Below are 24,766 nucleotides of genomic sequence, written 5' to 3' on the forward strand. Positions count from 1 at the left end.
GCCCCCGTCGCTTTCCTCTTCCCCAAAAGCGTCGCCTTTCCAGGCCGAGCCTCCTCCCCCTCGATCAATCTCTCTCTCTATGTGCAGCATCTATCCCCCTTTCCGTAAATCCATCCAAAAAAGTCAAGAAACATTCACGCCGCGCGGCCCGTGCGACGTCCTCCGTCCTGCCGCCCGTAGCCAGCAATCCATGAATGAATGCTATCCTAATTGCCATAACCTCCGTCTTCCCCCTATCTTACCCCGTCCCGCCGATCCATGGGGCCCGTCGCCATTGCCGACCCCGAGCACGACCTCACCTCCCGCGTCCTCTTCCTCCCGGCGTGCACGGGCCAGAGAATAACAATACCACCAGTAATAATAATAAACCCAGAGGAGGAGGAGGCGCAGAGCCCTTGCGCGTTCCCGCAGGCCACCGCGGCGCCGGCCCGGCGGCGCTTCTCCTTGGCCGTTCCTCGCCGACCAGGTTCCCAATCACGAGATTCCCGCCGCCCCTTTTAACTAATCAATCCACTATTTTTAGCCTAGTAGTATATCTGATCCCATCACTTTATTTTTATCCATCTTTCACCGCCGTACCGCCGGTGATTCGCCTCGCGGTCGCTTTGGGCTGGGGGCTCGACTTTCCCCATCGATCCGGGCGCCGCCGTCGCTCTCGCAGTTGCCGCCGCAGCTTCACGCGGCCTTTGCCGCCCACGCCGCCATCCCTTTCGCGCGGATTCGATCGCGCCCCCGTTCCGGGCAGGGAATCGCCCGCCTTTCGCGGCGTGCGGTTGCTTCCGGCACCCGCGAGGGCCCGTCGCCGCATCGGGTGGGAGATCACCGGAGCGCGCCGAGATAAGATTTTCTCCCCTCACCAGAGCGGGGCAGGACGACAAGAAAAGCCGCTGTGCGCGCACATTCGCGCCCCCATCCCCGTCTCCTTTTCCGCGCCCGAGCTTTTCCGGCTGCGAAATCGCCATGATGAGCTCCAGTGGCTCCGAGGTGGGGGAGCGCGCCTCACGTGAGTGACCACCACCACCACCATCCCCCTCCCTCCTCGTCGTCGACGCCAAACCGCTTTTTGTTCCGTTCTTGGGAGCTTGTCCCGTCTGCTGCTCCCCCTACCCCCCCATCACCTATACACACACGATTCAAAACATTTTGTATTTCCAAACCGAAGCCGGCTGCTGTTCATCAGTGCCCTGCTTCAGATTTTGAAAAATATATTTCCTTGTGTGTACCTATCCTCCTACCTACCAGCTCCTGTATTGAAGGCCGCGGTTGTTAAATGCGTCCTCCGTGCAGATGAAAGGGGCTCAGGATAGGAAGCAGAAGAAGAAGCAGGACCTGCAGGTGCTGGCGCCCTTCCCCGGCTGCCTCGGCAGGGTCATCAACATGTTCGACCTCAGCAACGGCGTCGTCGCCACCAAGATGCTCACCGACAAGGCGCACCGAGACGGTATGCCGCTGCTTGCCCTTCCCCTGTACTACAATTTGTGCTGTTCTTTCTGCTTTCTGCTGTGCGGCATTCTCCTCAGACGATCTCTGATGCGGCTTACCCGTGTGCTTTGCAGTTTCTCCGGCTGGCAAGGACCGGAGCGGCAGTTTCAAGATGGCGAGTAATCAGTTTCCGGCTCAGATGGAAGATAAACATGTATGTGATAATGCCAATGCTTCATGCTCCTTCTGTTTTTAACTGTATAAATAAGTTTCTGATATCTGTTCTCTTTTTTTACTGCAGAGAGACAGTCAGCAAAGAAGGAGCTCTCCAACGAAAAGATCAAACTCACCCACCAACAGATCTGGCGTGTCACCCGTCAAGATGCTCATGGAGCAGGACATGTGGAGAGAAGGGGTGCCCGACGACGAGCCTCTCAATGTTGTTGCCAGATTGATGGGTCTAAACGACGCTCCAGCCGTCCGCCAGTCTGATTTGGCATCAGGAAGAAGGTTCAGTATGGAAGACGACGGCCGAAATGTCAAGCCAAAGAAGGAAAGCAAATGCCACCAGAACCAGAAGGCAGGAACACGGCATGAGGAGACATGGAGCAGTTTACGTGATCAGCCTTCGAAGATCGATAGCAGCAAGAACAGACACCAAGGAAAGGATCCTTCTTGCGAGAGGAGAATGTCCCTTGTCCGCGAGAAGTTTGCTGAAGCAAAACGTCTGGCTACGGACGAGAAGCTTCTCCATTCAAAGGAGTTCCAAGAAGCGCTGCAGTTTCTGAGCTCAAATAAAGACTTGTTCCTGAAGTTCCTTGATGAGCCAACTCCGCTGTTATCAAACAACCATTATGGGTTCGAACCTGTTGCACCACCTTCAGAAATAAAGCAGATAACCATACTGAAGCCATCAGAATCAGTGAAGAGAAAGGGCAACATTCATGCCGGGAGGCAGCTATATTCAGAGGGAAATGAAGCTGAAGGCAACAGATGCTGGCGCCACCAGAGCTTAAATGTTAACCCGACAAATTCAACTTTGTCCGAACCAACAAGAATTGTGGTACTAAAGCCAGGGCTTCCAAAGTCTCATGAAGATACGATCCCAGTGTCCTCGTTAGAATCATCAACAGAGGCAGATAGTGAAGACGATAGTGTGATGGCAGTTGATGAAACAGTATCCTCGAGAAGGCTGGCCAAGGAGATCACTTGGCAGATGAGGATGCGCTTAAAAGATAGCCAGGATGAAGATAGTTCGCTCTCTTATGAATACCATGATACTTACAATGAAAATAGCTCCTTTAGTAAGTCAGAGGTTGAAACCGCTAAAGAAGTGTCCGGTGAAATAAGTGAGGATCTGGAGTTTGGTACTCCTACTTCTGGCCGTTCCTGGGATTTCCTGAGCAGGAGTGACAGCCCTTATTCTGCATCATGCTCCAGTCAGGCATCCAATCGACGTGAACCGTCGGTGGTTAAGGAAGCCAAAAGGCGGATCTTGGAGAGATGGTCGGTGGTATCGTCAACTGTTAGTGGCGAGGAAGAAAGGGGAGCACGTAGAAGTGTGGGCACACTAGGTGAGATGCTCACAATCCCTGAAGGGAAAAAAGATCAGGAGGAGTGTGGGGGAATAACATTAGAGAGCAGATCGCCTGAGCTGGATACCGCAGATCCTTTCTCATGTTTGCCAAGGTCTCGGTCTCTTCCAGTTTCTTTATCTTATGGAGGCAGGGAGTCGAACAGGGTTGCAGTTGGTTCTCAGGAAGCTGACAATGAAAAAAGTAGGAAGTCATCATCATTTAGGGAAAGAGTTTCCAGCCTGTTCTCTAAAAACAAGAAATCAGCTCGGGAGAAGTTAGGTCCACCTGGAGTTTTGTCTGCTAATAATCCACTCAAGAATGGAAGTGCTGTGACTATTGGTGATGGCAGTGAAGCATCTAGCTATTTTACACTGGACAATCCACAGAGACTTACTTTGCTTGATGATGATGAGAATGCTGTGCAAAGACACGTGGCTGGTTCTTGTCACACTAATAATGTGGCCAGCATCCCTGCCAAGGTAAATTCCCAAAAAGTTATCTTATTACAGCTATTGTCGTACCTTTTCTTTTTTCAGACCTGTAGATTTCTTATTGCAGGTTTTTTTTTTTTTTGCGGGTGTTATTCATACTTCTCTAGTCAAGTTAAATTACTAAAGTTTTGCTCTGTTCTGTTAGGGTGCTTCTCCTTTGCCAAGTCTTGGTGTCCCAGGATTCTTTGGCGAGTCTCAAGACCAACCAAGCCCTGTGTCTGTACTGGACCCGGATGGACCGTTTCTCTGTGATAATAATAGGAGGCTACTCTACTCAACTGAAAATTTCATCACTGCATCCCCACGTAAGCTGTTAACCAGTCTCATCAAACTATTAACTGAAAGAGTATCATTTGTGTAATGGCATTCATTGTGTCTCTGCAGAAATCGTGTCCAGGTCTCCACTTATCGGATCATTTTCAAGATCCTTGTCATGGGAAGAGCCCCCATCGGAAGTCATGTCGCCAAATTCTTTGAGACTAGCAAGGCTTTTCTCCAAGGCTGATGACGATCAAGACTCGTTGACGATTATCCAGAAGATAGTCTCCTCAGCTGGCATGGATAGAAAAAATTGCGTATTAGCCAGCCCTCTGGACCTGAAGTTGCTTGAGAAGTTGTCGGATCACCAAGCAGTGGAGATCAAGTCGAGGGAAAGGCGGTCGAAGGAGAGGCTTCTCTTCGATGCTGTCAACGTGGCGCTCACAGAGCTCACTTGGACAGCAGAACTGTCTGCATACCCATGGGGTCGGACATGTCGTTCGCAACGAAAAGATCAAGATGATGATTCCTCCTGTAACTCCGCCGCCGATGAAATTTGGCGGGTCATAAGGAACTGGTCGATACTCGACAAGTATCCGCCCGGCGAAGTCATTGAGAGGAACCTTCTGCTGGAGATGATCCTCAAGAGGGAGGTGGTGGAGACCGCCACCGCTGACACGACACGGCTGGAGACGTTTGAGGTCTGCGCCATGGTTTGCACGGTGGTTTTGGAGGACCTGCTTGAGGAGGCCCTTGTAGATTTGACTAACAGCACCTAGTGAGGTACCTCCACCCCTAACTATTGATTTTGCCTCTCCCCAACTCGTAGTGTTTCTGTTCGCGTGATGATACTTGCTGCTGTAACACTGCTCTATTTATCGTGTTACCGCAGAAAATGTGATGCCAAATGTGTGCCTTTTCCTGATTTACCCTCTCCTTTTTCTGATATAGGGGTGATGCTGTAATTAGCTGATTGTTTACCGTTTTGACAGATAAACCATGTCAGTGTTGAAGGTTATCATCATCTTTTCTTCATTAATACGACACAAGTCAGTAATTAATTTTGTACTCCTGTAGTAAGCTGTTGGTGTTACTTGAATTAGAATGATGATCTCATTCAAGATGGAGAAGGCAAACTAGAAAACAAACAGTAGTACAAAAGACAGTAACATATCGCTTGATTTAGTGTGGTCCAATAGGATAAGTCACTAGAAGCCATGATCTGATCCACAGGTCATCAAAAGAAGCAGCCCAGCACAGCTCACAAGGCACTGTAATCTTATTTTGTCAGGATCCATGTCAACTGTGATTTGCCTATGTTAACTGCTCAGAGCACCATTTGTTTACTTCCAACCAGCCCTATCTGGCTAAACCCCACTAGAGCAAAACAATGTGCTAGTAACTGTCTTAGCAGCAAGGCCAATGCTGCTTGGCCATTTGGCATGTTAGGGCTAATGAGCCCGACAGACAAGCGCCTCGTCATCGCCGCCGCGCCGATATCGGCATATTTGGGGGCTCGCAGAAGATAAAACCACATGAGATGAGAGGAATCTCTCGATCTTGAGTTAGTTTTAGTTGAGTACCAAAGTTGCCAATGGATGGTGTTTTTTTACGGAAGCTGGAACCACGGCGTCAAACATGCATTTGATCCCTGGTGTGCTGTTTCGTGCAGTCCCAGCTTATATTATACAATCTGACCCATATCCTCAGTATCTTGCTGCCAGCTGAAAACAATGTGTTGCTGTGATTGGGTTGTAGGATTGTGTTGTGCCTGGTCACTCATTCATGTGTGGACTAGTAGTAGCACTGTAGGTGCATGTGGGTGTGCCAACAGGGCCCACATGGCAGGCAGGCAGTGGCTGCCTCATGAAGGCCATGATCTATCCATCTCCACATGACTGCATCTGCATGTATGGCATCATCTCCATTGCTGTGCAGTGAGGTTTACTTATTACTGTGGAGTGTGGACCTGGAGGAAGAAGGGGGGGCCAAGCCAAAGCCAAGGCCAAGGCCAGGGCCAAAAGGCTGGGGTGTTTGTGTGGCTGTTGATCCTTTTCAGGCTTAGCATGTGAGTTCCCTGGGGCATCCTCTGCCTAACCTCGCCATCGTCTTCCTCCTCCTGCCATCCTGACCAAATGACCAAGCTGCCTGTGCTGCATGCCAGCCTCCACAGCGCACAGAGCACAGGCCCTTGTTTCGAGGGCAAGTTGGAGCGCTGTCGTACGTCGCGCAACTTGCTCTGGCTGCTCTTCCATGTCGTAATAAATGGCGTGGATCGGTGGTACTTGTGGCGGTAAGAAAACAGTGCTGCTGCTGCTGCTGCGTATTCAGGTCTCTGCGTCTCTAGTCTTCACTTCCTGATGATGCCTGCATCTATCAACTTATCTTCCCACTCCTGCTGCTGCTGTTGCTAAACAACAGATTAGTGGTACATGTGGAGCATCAGCGTGGCCTCTGCAAATCTGGCTGGCACCTCATCCATTTCATTATTATTACTGCCTGGATCAGTAGAAAGTTTTGTGGTACACAGTACTAGTAGGACTGTGGGATCGATCTGATGGTGCGAAGCCGTCAGTGCTTATTACTTATTAAGTGAATCTACACTCTAAAATATGTCTACATACATCCGTATGTGATAGTCTGTTTGAAATGTCTAGAAAGACAAATATTTAGAAACCGAGGGAGTATTTGAAACGGAGGGAGTAGATAGATAGCAATAGTGAGTGAAGGATCCAAAGTTTGGAGTAAACGAGAGAAGAAAGCATGGGTGGCGTGGCAGCCAGGAAACAACGTACAGTTTTGGTTTTGAAATCTGCTGGCTGGCTGAGTGCTCCATGGCGCATCATCTCCTGCACGCCATTTGGCCTGGCCACCATTATTATTTTCTCAGAAAGAGGAGTGGGACTGTGGAGTGTGGATGAGATGGACTAGTGTAGTGCAGTCGTGGTGGTGCAGCAGGCAGAGGAGGAAGAAGAAGCCGTTGGAGTCGTTGGGACTTTTTTTTTTGGAATGTTGGCAGGAGAGCTGCCAAATTCATTGATCAGAAAGGGGCATTACAAGTAATACCCCAAGGAGGAATGCAGCGCATAAGGCGAGTGCTAAAAAAGAAGAAATGAAAAGAGGTTGCTCAGTTTATCAAGGAAAACCGGGCAAAAACCTAAACAACGCCTAACAAGACTAGGCCTAAAGCACCATAACATATACAACACGTCAGACGGCCAACACCCCACAACACACCCGACCGGGCACTGGAGCGCTTTCGCCGCTACCAAAGTGCACACCGCAAACCGTTGGGACTTGGGAGGGGTATTCAAGGCCGCAACGGTTCTCTGCTTTCTTTTCCTGGAAAAAAGGTTACAGCACTCTCTGCTGAATCTTTGGTAGGAGTAGTACAGTACTCTGCTTCCCATTTTTTTTGTTGAATCTGGATCTGGGTGGGGCCATGCATGTGCTTCCATGGCTGCCCCATGAAGTGAACAGATCCATGCAACACTGGATCTACAGTGTAGCCATCCCATACGCACGTACGTTTTCTGTTTTATGCTAGCACCAGAGTACAAGTCCATCTTTTTTTTTTAAATAGCTGCGGCGGCTGGCTGTACCGCTGTAGTAGTACACGATATCCGGCCGTGCATGTGCATATGAATGCGGTGGCGTCCGTCGGTCCTGTGGCAGTGTCGAGCGTCGCGTGTATGCGCAGCTCTCCTCGCTCAGAAAAATAAATAAATGTACTAGTATGTGCCTCGGAAATCGCCACACGCAACGCAACATGGGCCTGAGCAAGTCAAGATTGCAATTTACGAGGCCCGCAGTGCGTACTGAACTCACCTACTCCATGGAGTGCAGACGCGGGTACTACACCGTACACAGCATGATCGTATCCCAGGTTTCATCCATCGAGATCAGGCCTGAAACATTTCTTCGACCGACGCAACGCCAACACACATGCATGAGTTTTTTCTTTTCTTTTTTAAGAGATAACACATGACATGCATGAGTTGGGTCACGAGCAGCGCTACAAGTTTCCAGTCCAAACAAGAGGACGTCTGCTGCCATATTTGTAAAAAACCGAGTCAAGCAAAAAAACAAAGGCCAGACAAATATTTTGCATTCCGTGTCTTTGCGGCATGCATGCATGGTAGGAGTAGATCCAGTCGTATGGGTATCTTTGAAACTCGTACAGACAGGGCCTCCGCTGGCTTGGGGCCTTGGACAACATGGCGAGTTAATTTGTGCCCTTTATCCCGGAGATGTATTGAATGTATGTAAACAAATGGCTGGACCAGCACCAACACCAGCAGCACGTACCACCGGCCGGAGCCCGGAGGTGAGGTACGTACGGCGCATGCAACGGCAGGCAATCAGTTGAGTTGCATGCATGCAACGCAACTAGCGCGCGCATTCATCTCTCCTCTCTTGTCCTCTCCCTCCCTCCCTCCATGTGCAAGTGCACACCCACACTAGTAGTACCCGACTGGACCAGCCCAAACCAACAAACAGCAAGAGGGAATTATCAAACTAAACTGGTGATCCATCCAAGCTGCCAAGCCAAATAGCAACAAGCAAGCAAGCGTAACCCGGCACTCCACTCCACCCACCGTCGCGCACAGTATCTGCATCTCCTTTTCTGGTCTAGATCTCCAGCCAGCTCCGGTGGTCCTCTCGCCGGCCGGCAGATGGAGCTAACTAACAATACTGGTCCACCCGTCAGATCACCCACGTATCCATGCACATAAGTAATACGGCAACTACATCCCATGTTAGTGTATAGGCAAGAAAACGTATGGCGGTACGTGGGAGTGTATTAATCAGCTAGCTGGTCCTGCCTGCAAATGGCAACCAACGCAGACTCACAAACAGTGAGACATTTTGGACTGCACGTCTACGTGGGCATGCAATAATAATAACTACTACTACTAGTACATTACTAACTATTACCTCTGTTCCGAAATATATAAGTCGTTGGGCCAACAACTTATATTTCGGAACGGAGGGAGTAATTACTAACTAACTGGCAAAAAAAGACTAATCAACAGCAACAGGCCACGCATCTATCATTTTCATAGCTAGGCTGCTGCTGTGCGTGCGTGCATGCGCCCACGAGAAAACACAGCATGTGGGATGATCAGTGCCTCAGTGGTATGTATATATGCCACTGTGCGTATGTACACATGCACAGGCGTACGCTCCCACATAGCACATGCATGGATGCGTGTACGTACGCGATTAATTAACGAGGGCGACCTGCAACTGGTATTTATCAGTTTGCGCGCGATCGTGCATGCATGTGTTTAACGCACGCACGTACGTACGCCGGGGAATTGATTAACATCTCCACTTGGCCGCAGGACGTACGTACTCCATCCATTTAATCCAGCTGCAAACCAAAAAGAAGAGTTGGTTAACTGCCCCAGGAAAAAAGAGCATTATCAAGATCGGATCGGCTAATTACTACTGAGTGCAGTGCAGTGCAGTGCAGGACAGGCAACACATACGTAGAAGCAGGTCGGCAGGAATTAATTAATCAACACATACCCTCATCTTCGTCTCTCCAATTAAAAATGGACTTACCATAGATTTTATAGTGAGGCAACTACCCAAAAAGAGACTGCCGCCCTGTGTAAAGCATCAGTGCCTCAGTGGTACACCGGTACCATGTATACATTACTAGCCGCGGTTTTAGCAAGCGGAATGGATTTTGTAACATATAGCGTATCTAGCTATCTAGATGGTCCAGTGTGCAGACACACGTGGACCGCGGATGAACTGCAGCAAACGCCCAGGACCACGGAAACTGTTGTACCAAACGCTCACGAGTCAACTTGCATCTGTACATAATAAGTTGCATTGGCAGCTACCATACCAGCAGCAACCAACAATAATACCCTTTGTTTCCGGCTTTCCGCATACAGCACGGTACTTCAAGGCCTATCACCATGTGCACGGCAAAACAAAAAAGGAACAGCAAAAGATCGTGATCGACACGACGGTTCGAATCACTGGAATTCGCGGCTGCAGTAATAGGGAACTAAATCCACATTGTGGTTATAGGAATTTTAGCACTAGCAGTTTGATTTCAAAAAGTGAAGACTCTAGCTGCACTGCACAGCCAAAAACAGAGAAGGCTAATCAACCATGTATAGTTTTTTTTTTTCTGATATAAAGGATCTCTACTCCTAATGTCTCAGTTGGTAGTCTCCGTTCCGGATTTATTTTCGTCCCACTATTTTCGTCCGGTTTTTTTTCGTCCTCCCTCCCACCTCCATCTTCACCTCCAAGTAACGATCCCAACAAAAACCACGTTAGAGGGAGCCGATGCCTCCAGGTGTCTCCTCGCACGCGAGAGAATCGAACGTCAAAAAAACTTACGAAAAAAACCAACGAAAAAAAGTCGACGACTCGCACGCACGGGCGAGCGAGCGAGGCCTCCCCCTCGATCCCCAACCAGGTCACAGATCCCTTCACCCCTGCCCTCGCACTCGCATCAAGCCGCCGCCTCCAGAGCGTCCTTGATCCTTGCGCTACCTCCCTTCTCCGCCGGCGATCTCTTTGCAAATGCTGATCCGCTTCATGGCCGCCACCGCTCCTTCTCGTCTATACAGCGACTGCCGGTCTCCACCACCAACGCCATATCATTTCCTCATTGTTCTGGAGCGGCGACACGCAGGTGATGGCGACCTATGTAGGTAAACGCCTCCTCTCATCTCTCTCCCTAGGATGCCCTGCCCTCTCCTTTCTCTGTCTGCCATTCATGGCAGCAGGGGATCCGGGGAACGGGGGCCGATGGCGGAAGGGAATGGGGACCAGTGGCAGCGGGGAATGAGATCTGGAAGTATTTTTTTTCTGACGGTGCTACGGCGGGCTTACGCCAGCCTGGGAAGTATTTATTAACAGATGGTGGTGTTCTCAAATATTTGTTATTCAAGTTTCTTCGTGTGTTGTGCACCTAAAACCATGTGCTATTCCTGTTAATTGCATTATATCTTCCTTTCCTCTGTATTTAACACATTATTTGCCCCTAACTGAAGGCACCCATAATTCGTGGAAGAGAACCCACAGTAACTGCAGAAGAAAAGAAGTTGGGATCTGAGAGATCTGGAGAGCTTAGTGCAAAAGTAAACCAGGCAAGCCCTTTTCCTCTGAAGAAGGTTGTCTTCTCTCTGCACTACATAATTTTTTACAACTGTATTCTCCACATTTATGTTATAATAATCTCCTCTAGAATTGTTTGGATGCATTTTCTTCCAATTTTATGGGCTCTAGCTTAATTACCTTCTGAATTCTTCTGATGGCTTCTCAATGATATTCAGTTATATTGAGACGAACGAATGCCCTGCTGTCCAATCACTTGCCACCAAATTTATGTCCTGTCCGGTGTATATTTGGCCAGGTATGTTCATCGCACATTCAGAAAACACAAAAAGAATTGTGTACCTGCTATCCATTTTGTCTTTTATAGTGATTCTTCCTTCTTTTTACATTATATAATTGTGCCTCATCTACATTACTTAACCCTGCTTATGTATAGATTGTTGAAGTAGTGTGCCGCAAGCTGACTCCCTTATAGATGACACCGTACAACCACTTCACACACTCCAAAAATGTAAGGAAAATCTGTACCGTTCTGAGTTTCAAGCAATATTCAGTAGGCACATGTAAGGTAGTCGGAGTTATATTTACAGGAGTCTGTGGTTGACCCTGTCAGGTTAAGTGCTTGATATCTGAAGAAGCAAAGAGTACTAAAGTTTTGGCATATATTACTGCCCTTCAGAAATTATGCAACCATCCGAAGGTAATTAATTCCAGTTTAATGTTTCGCCCCACGATATATCTCTTTCAGTGAAAGTAGTTTCGACAGTAGGATCAGAGTATATTACAATCTTTTTTTAATTAGTTAATGTCCGCACCTTGCTAAACCCCAACACATTGAGCTGTCTCGTCTGGCTCCGCCGCTGCACTTGGTCGATGTCCTCACCTGGCATCATGATGAGGTGGTGGCCGGTGGGTGGCGTGAGGAGCGGCAACAGACTCATTTATCTTGTTTACCAGTGTTTACATATTCTGTTAGGAAAAAACATCATCTAAGATGCAAGTTTTGATGAAAGGAGCTGTATTTTTTTTCTTTTATATTTTTGCTGGAAAGAAGGAGCTCTAACTTAAAGAGCATGTCAACATAGCTACTTCCAAATACTTTGAATGCATGCTTCAGCGAAGTCATCTCATAGATGAAGCAGCCTGAAAATTGCAGATTTTTAGCCAAGAGAACAAGCGAGCAAGACATGCAACTGAATGTTAGATAGGAATGCTTGCCTAGCAAACATATGTCTGACTTGGAGCCATACGGACTATCAGCAATAAGTTCAGGGCACATGTAACTGGGAGTTCCTACAACCTTCAGAAGAGACACGATTTATCAAATCATAAGCAAATTAGAAAGAGAAACACCTACCTAGGGGTTGAGCAAGAATAACTTACTGACACAGCTAAATCATGAGAAGTCAATACTTTAGGTCTTTATCCAGCCCAAAAAGTCCACGTTTTAAGCTATTTCTCCCCAAACTCAAGCAAGCCTCTAAATTAGAATGGAGAAGTTGCATAGGCAACAAACTTTTAGATACGTTGCATGCTTTAGGTAATCAATCTGCATGTTTAATTTTCTATGCTTTTCTTTTGCTTCACCTTTTCTTACTATCTTACCTTTTAAGTGATTAGGTCGAAGTGACTTCACTAGGAATTAGATGTGGATTATATATATGTGGAACTTCTTGCTATTACTGCTGGGCTTGCTAAAAAAAACAAATTCAGTATTGTTGTTCTCATGGAACATGCAAAGAGCTCTGTTGGCATGTATATTTTTTGATCTATCCGTTTAATTTGTTTCCAGAACTTATTATCCCCACGACCACTGCCATGGACTTTGTGGCCCGCCTGCTTATCCTTGATGTGGCTACAATGCGCGAACCAGTGTTCGACTTTGAACGCCGACATGGACGGCGGCCTCAAGTGCTACACCATCTTCTTGGTATGCAGACCAGCACCACTGGGGGCTTAGCCAAGTTGTTTTTTTTACCTATTTAACAACTAAGCGCTAGATATTGTCAACAGATAAATTTGGATGGGTAGGATTTTACTAATGTTTATTGATGATGCTTTGTTTCAGGATATGTGGAGAGGCTTTTTGCACTGCAGTTCAAGACATACTGTAGATTACATGGCTAAAGAAAATTATTTACGATTAATAAATCATGTTCTTGCTAAATTATTAAGTGTTCAAGCATGCCTACTATGATCCCGTGCTTCCTCTTTGTGTATGGCTTGCTGTGAAAACACTAAACATAACATGTGCTTGATTAATTCAGTATACTACTTCTCTTAAGAAGGTTAGGGTCAACGAGGAAGCACATAACTGTGTTTGATGCATTCTTCAGGTTGAGGGTCTGATAATGGACTTAACACAACTGCTGGAGAGAGATTAAAATATTGAATATGGTAGCAGAGGAGGAAGCTGAAGTTGGTAGATTAATAGAGCGAGAGTTCCAGACCCAGGTAAGTTCATAATTGAGTTGTGTGTAAGACCAGTGCTACATGGTTCCACTTTGCGTCTCTGTAATTATTTAGCTGAAGGTGTGCATGAGAATTAGCTATTTATTATTGTGTACTTTTAACTTTAGAAACATTGAAGTTGTCCCTTTTTTTATCAATAACTTAATGTGGAAAAGTATTCTTTTCAAGGGAATCATGGTTAAGAATTTGTATTAGAGGTTGGCAGTGATACTATAGTAAGTTTGCATTTTATACCAGCTAGCAGGACTTCATAGAAATTTGTTAGAGGAATTGCAACAACCTTGACCAAATATTATTTTTCTTATTCCTTTCTAGTTTTAGACAAAAACAATAGAGAATCTCAATCCTTCTACTGTCGCAGTACTTGAAGTAGAGCAACCGCTGCCTCAAACTTCAAAGAAGATGGGCATGAATGGCTGTTTTGGTTGCAGGTTACTCCAAGAACAAGTGCATTATATTTCTGTGTATCCAGTAGCTTATGCAGCCCATAATTACTTTCCCAACAGATTCATGATTGGGAGAAGTAGCTAAAGGTTAGAACTGCAGCATCTGAGCGTGTCGATTATCCAGACTATAAAAGGTCATAAGTTTTGATTGTGTGTCCATTTGTGTGCACATGGGTAAAAGATCCTTGGACATTTTATTTTTTTAGATCTCTGGAGCACCTTGAGGTAGCAATCCAGCCTACAATGTCACATTTTGTATGACCACTGCTCAAGAGAATTATTTTTTGAATATTTTACTAACATTCTCGTGAACCTGCACCTGAAAGTTTTAATTTTTGCAGCAAGCGATGCAGAGAAACAAGACAAATAACTACGAAGTAGTAGATCATAGAAAGGACTGGTGTCAATTGATCAGTCATAGTCAAAGAATGATATGGAAATTAAACTAAGCATGACATGTCGGAATAATAGCAGAACCAGAGCAAGAGAAAAAAGTTGATTAGCAGGTCGACAGTGATGCCTGCTAAGAGAGAATCCACACGTCCATCCTTTTGCCACTGCTGAAGCCCCACATCCTCGATCTCGACACGCTTGCCTGCCATCCTGGCCGACGTCCTCGCTATGGCCCCCAAGCCACGCAACCACCTCGCCAGCTGTTGCTAGAGCCGAGCGCGTTGGCAGACTCCGCACCCAAGGTAATACTTTCAGTCACGCTTATGAACAAGTTTTTTTTCTACCAAAACATAGGTTTCATTTCTGGGCAGCATGTTCCTCCCCAGGCATCAACAATGTGCAACAGTTGAGCCAAAGGGTGGGGTTGCTAGCTCCCTTGCGGTTAATTTTCATTCGATTTTCCTGAAACATTACATATGTACATAATTGTAACCCGGCCTAAGCTTCCTAGAAATACATGTCTCTCTAGGAAGTTTGGATATGTTCTAACTCTTCTCAGTTAGGGTTAACTGGATATGTTCTAACTCTTCACAACGAGAGTATATATTCATCTTGGAAATTTGTCAGTGATGTAACGTTTTGTGTACAAGCTGATTCATCTTTTTGGTCAGGTTTTTAGTTGATGAAGGACGAAGTCTGCACCAAGAAGACCATTCTGATGGATTCAAGAGAATCAAAAGTGAAGAATCAAGTTACAATAAATATGTCGATTACAAATATGCCTACAGATACACAAGTGGTTTTCAGATATCTTTGCTTGATTTGGAGCTGCTCAAAGAAAAAGGATGGCCACATATATATGGTAGTTACTTCCATGTCACAAAGGTGCTCTTCAGTAGGTACTGCATAATCACATTGAAGTTCATCACAACATTCACATTCTTAGTGTTGTTATCATATCATATATCATATATCTCTTCAGTGTTTGATCACAATTTAGATAATTGATCTGATGTTGCTCATCTTTCAGTAGACGTATTTTAAAATTTATGTTTAGTACTAGAATTCTGTTTTCAATTCAGTTTCACATCATCATGTCACTATAAATTTCAACATGGTATGCTTGCTCGTTTAGACTAGACAACTTTATGAAAATGCGGCATCGGCATCAGTATGCTGCCATTGATCGTATTGCCAAGCTTTTTTGTACATCATCTGACACAACATCATATAGTCAATATGATGCCCTATGCACACTGCCCATTAACTGAATTACTAGAATGTTCATTGTTTTCTTCCATGTGTATCCCTTGGGGTGTGGTTCTTATGAACACTTATTTGCAGGTTTATGGATTCCTTCTAGAGTTTGAGAAATTTTAATGAGAATTTGTTTGACAGAAACGCGAGGAGGGGCCATTAGGACAAATTTTTACGTATAAGAGATCTTGGGCAGACTGGAACCTATGGACCAAAACTGGGGCAAGAGTTCAGTAGCTTTGCTGTTGTTGTTCTGGAACTCTTTATGTCGTGAAATAGCTAGGGAAATTGCATTGGTGCACGTTGTATAAGTTGGGGTCCTCAGATTGATACAATATTGTAAGAAAACGCGCCTTAAGGTTTGCATCGTTTGTATTAAGGTTGTTCCTTATTTCAAACGAACATGCTTTAGAGGTGTTTTTACAGATGTGCTCCTGCTTCTATCTACTGATCAAATGACTTTCTATTTCATTGTTTTCTGCCAATATATTATTCAGGAGTAATGAGTGATAAGAATAAGATAAGCCAGTCGTGAGTGTGAAGTGGCAAGATAGTTTGTAAATTCAGAATCTTCATTGCAAGTACACGAACTGATGTTTTTTGCCCACACATTGCTCAATGATAATTTATACCATGTCTTTAATTTACTAGATGAACTGCACACCTGAACGCATCACTAATGGAAAGATTCAGCATCTTGGTCGGCTGCTTGCGGCGGGGCTTGTGGCTGGTGGTTGCGGCAGTGGCAGAGCAGTGTCCGAGAGCGCGGCGCAAGCAGTGGCCCCTGCTATGTGGGCTGATGGGAGCACACCATCCAAGCAGCACTTCCAAGTATGACAATGTCCGCTCTACACCAAGGTACGTGGGCACTCGTGCAAAGATCTAACATCTTCACCGACTAGGACTAAGGTATGTGTTTTCTTCTGCCCGTGTGATGTGGTGATAATTTGTTATGCATATGTTTGTAGATGTTAGTCAGTATTTGGGAGATATGAGGTAGTTTTCTAGATAAGAAATAGAACAAGAACGAGAAGGAGCTTTAGTTGGGCCATGTCATTGTGAACTTGCAGCACAAAATTTTATAGGAGGTGGTTGTCGTAAAATTAGGTGCTTAAGATCTGCGAAACTATAACAAATTTACTTTCTGGGTCTAACTATTTTAATAATTTCTTGCGTGAATAGATGGGCCAAGCCGAGCAGGCCATCACCAACCTACGTGCTTTGGTTTATTTTATTTGAGTATTTGTGTTCTTAATCTTTGTTTTCACTGGTGTGTGCTCCGTCCTCTCAGGCTAGATTTGAATTTGTTGTCATAGAAAAAAAATATCGCCTTTAATAGTAGAGGTGATCCAGTTATGTATGCAAGACTATGCAAGATCCTCGATGAGGATTGTTTTTTCTGAATCACTTATCCCTGAGCAGCATCTGCATCCTTCTGCCTTAGCCTGATCAATTCTTCCCACTATGCAGTTTTGTTTTTTAATTGCCAACATATTCGAATGGAGGTGTCTCCTTGTCAAGCATGCATCCGTTGAAATTGGGTGTTAACCAATTTTTCGAGGATTGCATCAATGTTTCTTCCTACGATGTTTATCTTTTCGGTCTTTTAGCTAATGACAATGTGTGACAGTGCTCAGTTGTGTATATTCTTGGACCTTTTACATTCAATATTAACAATTCAAAAGTTAACATGGATCTAGCCATCTAGGTGAACTTCCAGATAATGCTATCAATTTTCTAGCAAACTTGAAAGCTTTTGATACTTTTGCTTGTACTTGATATCTTCGAGAGACTCACATATATGAGTGTTGTGCAGTTTAGCTCTCCATATGGTGCCCATTTTTTTACGGGTAAGGCAAGAGCTCTGCCAATTCATTAAAGTTGAGGGGAAACTGTAAAGAAGGCATAAAAAGAAGAAGGAAAAGCGCCACAAAATAAATGGAGGTATGGTTGTTTTTGCTAGAAAAAACCCATAGTATTTTGCTAGAGAAAACAAATTGATGTGCATGCACTGATTACATTTGCTTCATGGCGCAATATGTTTATGCTACTGTTAAATTGTGTTTTTTTATTGTTTATTTTGTGTTATAAACATATTTTAAAAAGTATTTGGCTGTTGGTTTTCTGTGTTATCTTTATTGTAGTAATAGTTTGAACATTCAAATGAAAATCTGGGATATTACAATGATGATAATACAGCTTTGGTAAAGATAGCCTCTATTGATTATAAAATGCATGATGAGTGTTTTTCCTAATAACCATGGTATGTGAGGTTGATTTAATATTCACATATATGCTGAAATTTTGCACCGAAGAACCAGCAATCGAGTTATATGAAATTTCTTGCAAGAGCTACCATTCTTTTTAGTACTGACTAATCCCATGGGTACCAATGGTGAAATATTCAGGTCTAAATACTGGATGAGATTTTCATTGCTGGCATTCTTCATGAACCTGTCAAGGAGAACATTTCAATACTAATTGTTGCAAAGGTGTTCTCACCACCGGCTAGCAAGAAGAGAGTATGATTTTTCAGTGCTCACTGTTGTAAGCTTGATTCACAAGGAGCTTCTCAATGTTGTACATGTAGTTTGTGAGTAACAGAAATAAAACCTATTTCTTCATTCTTGTCTTGTACCTCCGTTTCAACTCCCCCAAACCAGTAGAGTTCAGTTACGTGTTTCAATATTAGGAAGTCATCATCTTCTAAAACAAATTTTGTTACCTACTCAAACATATTTTATTCCTGTGTTTCTAATAAATTTTGTATAAAAACATATGTACAATAGAACCTGTACAACCTGCATTGGAGCATGCTCATTTGCTCTGTCCATTTCTTCTAAAGAGTCCAGATTCCTACGCATTCATAAATACAATTTAGTGTGCTCTAATACATTACCTGAATCAGACGATATATTTTCTGTGCGAATTCGTTGACACAGTTCCTTACAAAAGTTGTATCTTCGAAAAGGACAAACAACTCCATGTAATCCTATCATCCATTCTGATTTTGAGCCAAGTATACCCATTATCTTTTTCCTTCTAGCAAGGTACCATAGACATGTTATGAAATTCTCCTTTGCCTTCCAGGTGAACCAAATAGGCATCTTTTTAACAAATGGAGGGAATTCGTTTGTCAATAAAAATAAATTTTTCACAGGAGATGTTGTCTTATTTCTTCAAGTATAAGCAAATGAACATTGTGATGAAGTTAACAACTTTCTCTCCTTATTCCTCTTATTCATTGTGTGTTATCCCGATTTATACATGTAACAATGATGAATGATGATGAACTTAGACTTAGTGTAAGCAGAGCCAATCTGTTTCGTTGAACAAACCAGCTCTCTATCCTTATTTCTCCTAAAAGCTTTCAGACGATACTCACACCATATGATTCCTTGAAACATAGTAGTATTTTTCACATCTATTACAATCCAAGGTTTTTTTAGTTAATATTATTCTTTATATTTGTAAGTAGTATAAAGTTGCCCCAAAACTGGTAATACGATTTTGGATGATATATTATGATGCTGACAAGGAGGTTATTGGTGCTGAATAAAATAGCAGTATGAAATAACCTTGCAAATATTTGTTGGCTATTAGTTTGAGCCTTTCAACTCAACTGAAATTTTTATTTGTATAGTCTTTTACCTCTGGTTTTTCAGGTTATTTGGAATGATGGTAGGTATTAATGAAGTAGTTCACGTTGGACTGGCTCAAAGTGGAGAAACATGATTGTATTATTAAGCATTTAAGCTCCTAGCAATTTAGAACCTCGATATCTTGGGGCTGCCTTGCATTATTTCAGAGAGCTGTATTTTTTCCGGACATTTTATATTGCCACACAATGAGCACATCAGGACACGTCCCCACTTATGTTCTAGGTTTGGGGGTTTGCAGATTTGTTTAAAGGGAACACAGTACTCCATGTGTTTGTCTTTAATTAATGGATAATAACAATACACATGCTTTCGTGAGATGATCGAATCTTAAGCATAAATAATAAAGGCATTCAAGTGTTATTATCATTTGTAATGAAGTGCACAATAAAGAGTTCAATGTTTCAATTTTTTTATCAAAATATATTGCAAGTGAAGTGGATTTTAATTATTATTTTTTGTTATTGGCTATTTTTTCAATCCATGTTAAAGTTGACATGCCCGTGGCAACGCACGGGCAGTCTACTAGTCATCATAACACGTGACAAGCTCAAGGTAGTACCTTCGTCGTTCGCTGATGACCTGCAGCAGCCGCGGCCTTTTTCAGCGAGCACGGAAGGGTCAGGTGATGCTGAACGCCACGGTGGACGGAACCTTAGGAGCCAGGTGGGTCGAGGCCATCTCGGTAGCGTAACGGCACCTTTCTTCGTCTTCCGACTTGTGCTTCTCCTTCCTGAAGACAAATGGCTCATATGCACGCGTCTCGAGTTGCAAGCTCTCCAGGGCGGGCGCCCTTCTCAGCAGAAAGTAGAGGAGCTCCATCAGTTCCGGTTCCCCGCTAAACCCTTTGATCACGATAATGTGGAGCCTCGCGAAAGTCAGATCCTCGGGCCATGTCACGTTGAGCTCACTAGGTTGTTCCTTCAGCTTGGAAAACCCCTGCATGGATAAGCTGGCTAACATGAGAAAAAGCATAGAGAGGTAAACAGCTGTTGGCATGTTCTGATGCAAAGCGTGTAGAAATCACAAGTGCACAGCATACATGCACCCCGAAGTATTCGAGTGATGGAGCTGCTTTAAGGAGATACGCAAGCGAGCAAATGCACTCTTTCCAAGATTTCACCAGAAAGAAGACGATCATCTTGAAATTAGCAAACCTGAAAGTGTGCCGCAGCGCACGGGATACCTGGAGGGAGTCCAAGAAAAAAGAAGTTGAATTCAGCATGTAGACATTGTCTAAATATGCTCATGCAAACCGAGGGGCAGAAATCTTACGTACTTGTACAGGCCCAGAAAATTGCAAGATCAACGTTTCCAGCTTAGGAAGCTTAGGAAGCGCACTTATGAAGTCTAGAGGGCATTGATTCTTCTTTGTGAAATGAACACGGAGTGTATCAAGAAATGGTGCATATTTGTACTCAATATTTATCTTGTGTCCCTTGTACATGAACGCCAAGTTTGTCAGCATGAATACAAACACTAATTAAGCCATCGCAGAAGTCGACATCCAACTTCAGCAATTGTGAACAAGTAGCCGTCAAATGAATCAATTGATGGCAGAACGCTAGAATCAAGCTTTTGAGAGCACAACAGTTGGAAATAATATTCGAAACAGCTGCATCAGCTATTTTCACACGACTGAGTTCAAGGAAATGGAGACAAGCAAAGCCACTGAGATTTGCAGGTGTTGTTCGTACAGTGCAGTTGGATAGAGTCAACTCGCTCAACCGGCAACCTCTCCCATCAGAAAATGGTGATAATATGAAGTTATACGGCTCATTACGGGAAAGGTCAAGGCAACTTGAGCGATTCTTCTCATAAAGGTCAAGGCAGAGCTTTTCCGTAGAGGCTGAAGCTGCAAACCGAATCCAGTGGTCCAGCTCAGAAGCATTGGCTGAGGTTAATGGGAATCTGACAGTGAATTCCTTGATTTTATTGCCATAATGATTGCGCAAAAGCCCATTCGTTTTGCGAACAAACTTTTTTACTTGAGCTTTCCGCAGACATGGTTTTTGATGGTAATCACAGATTTCTGACTCTGGCATCCTGAGACTATAGAGGTCAAGGATGAGACAGTCAACGTTTTTCCAGAGGTGTCTCCATCTAGAGGAAAGACAGTCGGTCATTGCAGCATCGCTTACTGTCAGTAAGGAAAGAATTTTGACTAAAATGTCATCTGGCAATGTACTGATCCAATCACAGTTCTGCAGAAGAAATGGCATGTTAGGTATAAAATTAGAAACCATGTAAACATGACATTTTACAACTTATTTTACCACAGAAAAGCGATGATATCATGGGTGTCAGGGCTTGATTACACTGTCCATTGAGCAAAATTAACAACATGATTTTAGTTTCCTTGCTAATTTATGGTTCGAACTTGCAGATAATTGTAAACAACATTTACGAAAAGATAAGTGTAAACAAACATAAAAAAGTGCCCCTTTTTCTGAGTAAACCACTTTCCATTAATTCATACTATTAATTCTTAAGTGTCTCTCTGATCAATACAGCAAGTGGAGGCAACAAATCAAACAAATACAGTGTAAAAACATTAGTGATTTCTTACAAGTAATGACAAGCTTTTGGTACTATGTAATTACACCACTGCAGACTTGAATTGTTCAACCAATGCATAATTAGGCCACTACTTGTTTACGCTTCAAGGTTAGGTGTGATTTCGAAATTTGGCACTACTGTCAGCTCAAAACTAGTTCAAAAGGTAATGAAATCAAATATTTGAGAGATAATCCTTTGTGGAAACATCCATTCTGCTTGAGCCGAAATAACTCTATACTGCTCAACCTCCCTTCATTTATTTTTTCAGAGTATTCAAACTCCAAGCAAACTGCGTTGTTGGACTAGCATATACAGCTAACTATTGTATTCAAGCAGAAGAAATTATATAATCGTAACAATTTTGCAAATCCCATGCAGAAAATGAGTGCAAGACTTTCCGCTGAAACAACTTTGCATGTATTTATTTTTGAAATACATGTCAAAATGACTACAGTATGGCAGATAGTACTGCACTAGTTCAAGATGATACCTGGACAGTCTGCTCGACATCTTGTGTGCACATCGTCTTGTTTAGGGACCCACTACAGCGCGACGGCTCATGTGCATGCAACCGATGCGCTGCTGACATGATCGCAGCATCACGATCACGCATGCGCCGTTGCGGCTCGGTGGATTGAACGACACGCCATCGTCGCGCTGGATGAATGGCCGGGGAAGGTTTCCGCAGTTTAAATTGCCACTTTTTCATTGCGAAACAATCATCTAGAGAAAGAGATAATGATCCAGAGTTACACAACTCCGTACTTTTCTATGCTCACGTGCAGTTCAATGTAATAAAGACAGAGTCTTCTCCGCATTAAGAAAGGGTAGGATCCACACTTGTGGTGCTGATGTTTACATAGATTTAATATACTCCTTGCCACTACAGATAAAATTAACGCCACAACACAACTAAATGGATTACGTTCCATCTTAGATTATTTTTACAGCTTTCCATCATATAGTCATATATATCAAAATCAGGGAAGTTAACAAACCAAGCAAACACTTCGCTAAAAGGTTCGTCAGTTTCTGCTTGAAAGTTAGGTCTTAGAAATAACCTTAGTATTAATAGGGTCTCGGTATTGTTCCAGGGATATTTACTGACAAGTCCCCTTTCTTCAATGAAAAGCAGAGCTCCTGCTTGTTATACAGTCTAAAAGCTGGAGAATGCAGGTTATGGTTTTCATCCCCTATTGCTAATCTTGAGGGTGCAAATAGAAATCGATCCACAGCCAGTTCTTATTAGCAAGCACTTGACTTGTGGGAATTTCCTTTCATACTCCGATTTGATCCTTTATAAGCTATAAACAGATAAGACATAAATTTTGCTCCAATTAGTTCGCACTCCTACATCATGGCAATCCCATCACCACGCACAAATCGAAGCACTACCTATTTGTTCGAGAGAGGAAAAAACTGAACCAATGGCATCGAAATTAAGCTCCAGATTTGTGCTCTTGGCAGCTCAACTCGCTGGCAGCAAGGGGGGGAAAAGAAGAAGCATGCCTCTCAATGGATCAGCACTGGCCCCGTAAGAATCGGAGAAATAGAAATGTGTAAGCTCCTTCGATCCCAAGTGTATGGTTCGAATTTCGAATTCCTAGAGTCTGTTCCCCTCTGTCTCCGACCAAACCCTAAGTAAACCCCTGCCTCTCGTTCTGGTACGGGTCGATGGACTTCTCTCATGATCTAAGAGGGAACGACCGAGGCGTTTCATCGGATAGAGCCATAGAGGGAATAGAGCAGAGACGGTTACCTCCGGTGGCCGGTGGCGTCGCTGGCGCCGGCGACGACGGGGACTCCATGTCCGTACGGGCTGCTTCAACTTTTTTTCCTCCCAGAGAGAAGAGACAGGGGAGGAACAAAACGGGTTCGCTTACTTCCACTGGGCGGAGAAGGCGCGTGGCTCTAACTGTTTACTGGGCCTGGCCCAGTACTTCGTGTCCGTTGCTAATTGCACCAGCAAATAGCCGATTATTAGAGCATGTACGATGGTTGGTAATATAGTCTTATCTTAAGTCTTGCATGTAATTTGAAGATGATAACAAAAATTTCTATAATGAACCATCTCTTAGCCTTATATTTAATAACTAGCTATTCCTAAAAGTTGATGAGACTTATTGTGCTAAGAGATCATCTCTTGTCTTCTCTTAAATAAGAGAAGACAAACCTTTTCTTATGAGTTCTCTCTCCTCCACCTCATCATCATCATATGAACAATGAATTCAAAAAAGGAAATAATATTTTTTTTAAATTATGATTTTTTATGTTCATGTTAATGTAAAAAGAGTGCTTGACAAATTTCATGCGAAACGAGATAGCAATTCGTGGTTGGTGAAAAAACAAAATTAGGTGTAACATTTGGCGCTCGTCTTGTTTTTTTCGCACAGCTCAAAATGCTTATAATTTGCCCATAAAAATTTGTAGGTGGCATTGTGACAGTGAACATATTTTTTCTTTCAAAATAATTAACATGTAAAAAATATTTTTAACACACAGGAGCATATGCTCCCAAGAGCTGAATTGGATTCCCGTTAATCTTCTCTCCTATCTAAAAAAGGTAATGTTTTCCGTTTCGCCCCTTCTTTTGTTTGGCTCTCCCCACATCGTATTTCGCTCACCTCGTCTCCTTGCTCTCCCACCGCCTGACTAGGGTTCTCATCCACCACCGCCATCCGACCTCGACTTGTCCTGCTACGCTGCTCCCAGCGGTGTCGCTTTACCAGCCGCGACCTCCCCCAGCCTGCTCACCTTGCAAATCCACGAAGGTTGTTGCCCCACGGTGCCCATCGATGCCTTGCTGGCCATAGCAACCCCGATCCTCTCCATGCACCGCTGCACAATCCCACCCAAGTCCCGCTCCTTCCCCAAGGGAGCATGTCGAGGTGACCATGGTGACACTGGTTCCCTCCCTCCCCTTCCTACCCAGCATAATTAAGATGCCTGCTTGGATGTGCCACGTAGCCGACGCTGTGGAGAAAGGACGAGCCCTTCAATAAGGCCCGTCTTGCCAAGGCTCGTCCTACTGTCGTTGAGACCGAGGCCATCCGCCGACACGAGAGATCGAGCGACGAAGGGCCGAGGCATACTGGGAGCTAGAGCAAATGCTTCAGACGGTGGAACTGAATGTCAGATTC

General features: G+C 44.2%; 3 protein-coding genes across 7 annotated transcripts in view; 2 read left to right on the forward strand and 1 right to left on the reverse strand.

Moving 5' to 3' along the window:
- LOC123146137 (uncharacterized) overlaps positions 1-4,816 on the forward strand; it is a 5,806-nt gene extending 990 nt beyond the window's left edge. The window contains exons 1-6 of one of the 3 annotated variants that reach the window (XM_044565721.1): positions 71-466; positions 1,288-1,441; positions 1,557-1,636; positions 1,724-3,478; positions 3,636-3,795; positions 3,875-4,816. In XM_044565721.1, the coding sequence (XP_044421656.1) occupies positions 1,288-1,441; positions 1,557-1,636; positions 1,724-3,478; positions 3,636-3,795; positions 3,875-4,527 (2,802 nt within the window). In that variant the 5' untranslated portion in view covers positions 71-466 and the 3' untranslated portion in view covers positions 4,528-4,816. Of the gene's footprint in view, positions 1-70; positions 467-490; positions 1,004-1,287; positions 1,442-1,556; positions 1,637-1,723; positions 3,479-3,635; positions 3,796-3,874 lie in introns of those variants that run through there. The other 2 variants (XM_044565722.1, XM_044565720.1) reach the window with 2 other exon arrangements.
- Positions 4,817-11,057: 6,241 nt separating this feature from the next.
- Positions 11,058-15,039, forward strand: LOC123146139 (uncharacterized). 2 transcript variants are annotated; one of them, XR_006472626.1, is made up of 5 exons: positions 11,058-11,138; positions 11,277-11,351; positions 11,454-11,540; positions 12,633-13,294; positions 14,100-15,039. XR_006472626.1 is itself a non-coding variant. In XM_044565725.1 (5 exons), the coding sequence occupies exons 2-5, from the start codon at positions 11,316-11,318 to the stop codon at positions 13,035-13,037; spliced, it is 390 nt and encodes a 129-aa protein (XP_044421660.1). In that variant the 5' UTR covers positions 11,058-11,138; positions 11,277-11,315; the 3' UTR covers positions 13,038-13,377. The 2 variants fall into 2 exon arrangements, 1 of the variants encoding a protein (XP_044421660.1); XM_044565725.1 differs by lacking the exon at positions 14,100-15,039 and having other exon boundaries at positions 12,633-12,770; positions 12,909-13,377.
- LOC123146138 (F-box protein At5g03100) lies at positions 11,484-23,491 on the reverse strand. Of its 2 annotated transcripts, XM_044565723.1 has the most exons (6): positions 23,386-23,491; positions 22,117-22,349; positions 20,347-21,271; positions 20,110-20,253; positions 19,630-20,006; positions 11,484-12,140 (listed from the first exon to the last, which is right to left on the reverse strand). In XM_044565723.1, exons 1-3 carry the CDS (start codon positions 23,432-23,434, stop codon positions 20,486-20,488), a joined length of 1,068 nt encoding a protein of 355 aa, XP_044421658.1. In that variant the 5' UTR covers positions 23,435-23,491; the 3' UTR covers positions 11,484-12,140; positions 19,630-20,006; positions 20,110-20,253; positions 20,347-20,485. The 2 variants fall into 2 exon arrangements, with proteins under 2 accessions (XP_044421658.1, XP_044421659.1); XM_044565724.1 differs by lacking the exons at positions 22,117-22,349; positions 23,386-23,491 and having other exon boundaries at positions 20,347-20,520.
- Positions 23,492-24,766: the final 1,275 nt, after the last annotated feature.

This window comes from Triticum aestivum, chromosome 6D (genome assembly GCF_018294505.1).
Source record: "Triticum aestivum cultivar Chinese Spring chromosome 6D, IWGSC CS RefSeq v2.1, whole genome shotgun sequence".
Taxonomy (NCBI): domain Eukaryota; kingdom Viridiplantae; phylum Streptophyta; class Magnoliopsida; order Poales; family Poaceae; genus Triticum; species Triticum aestivum.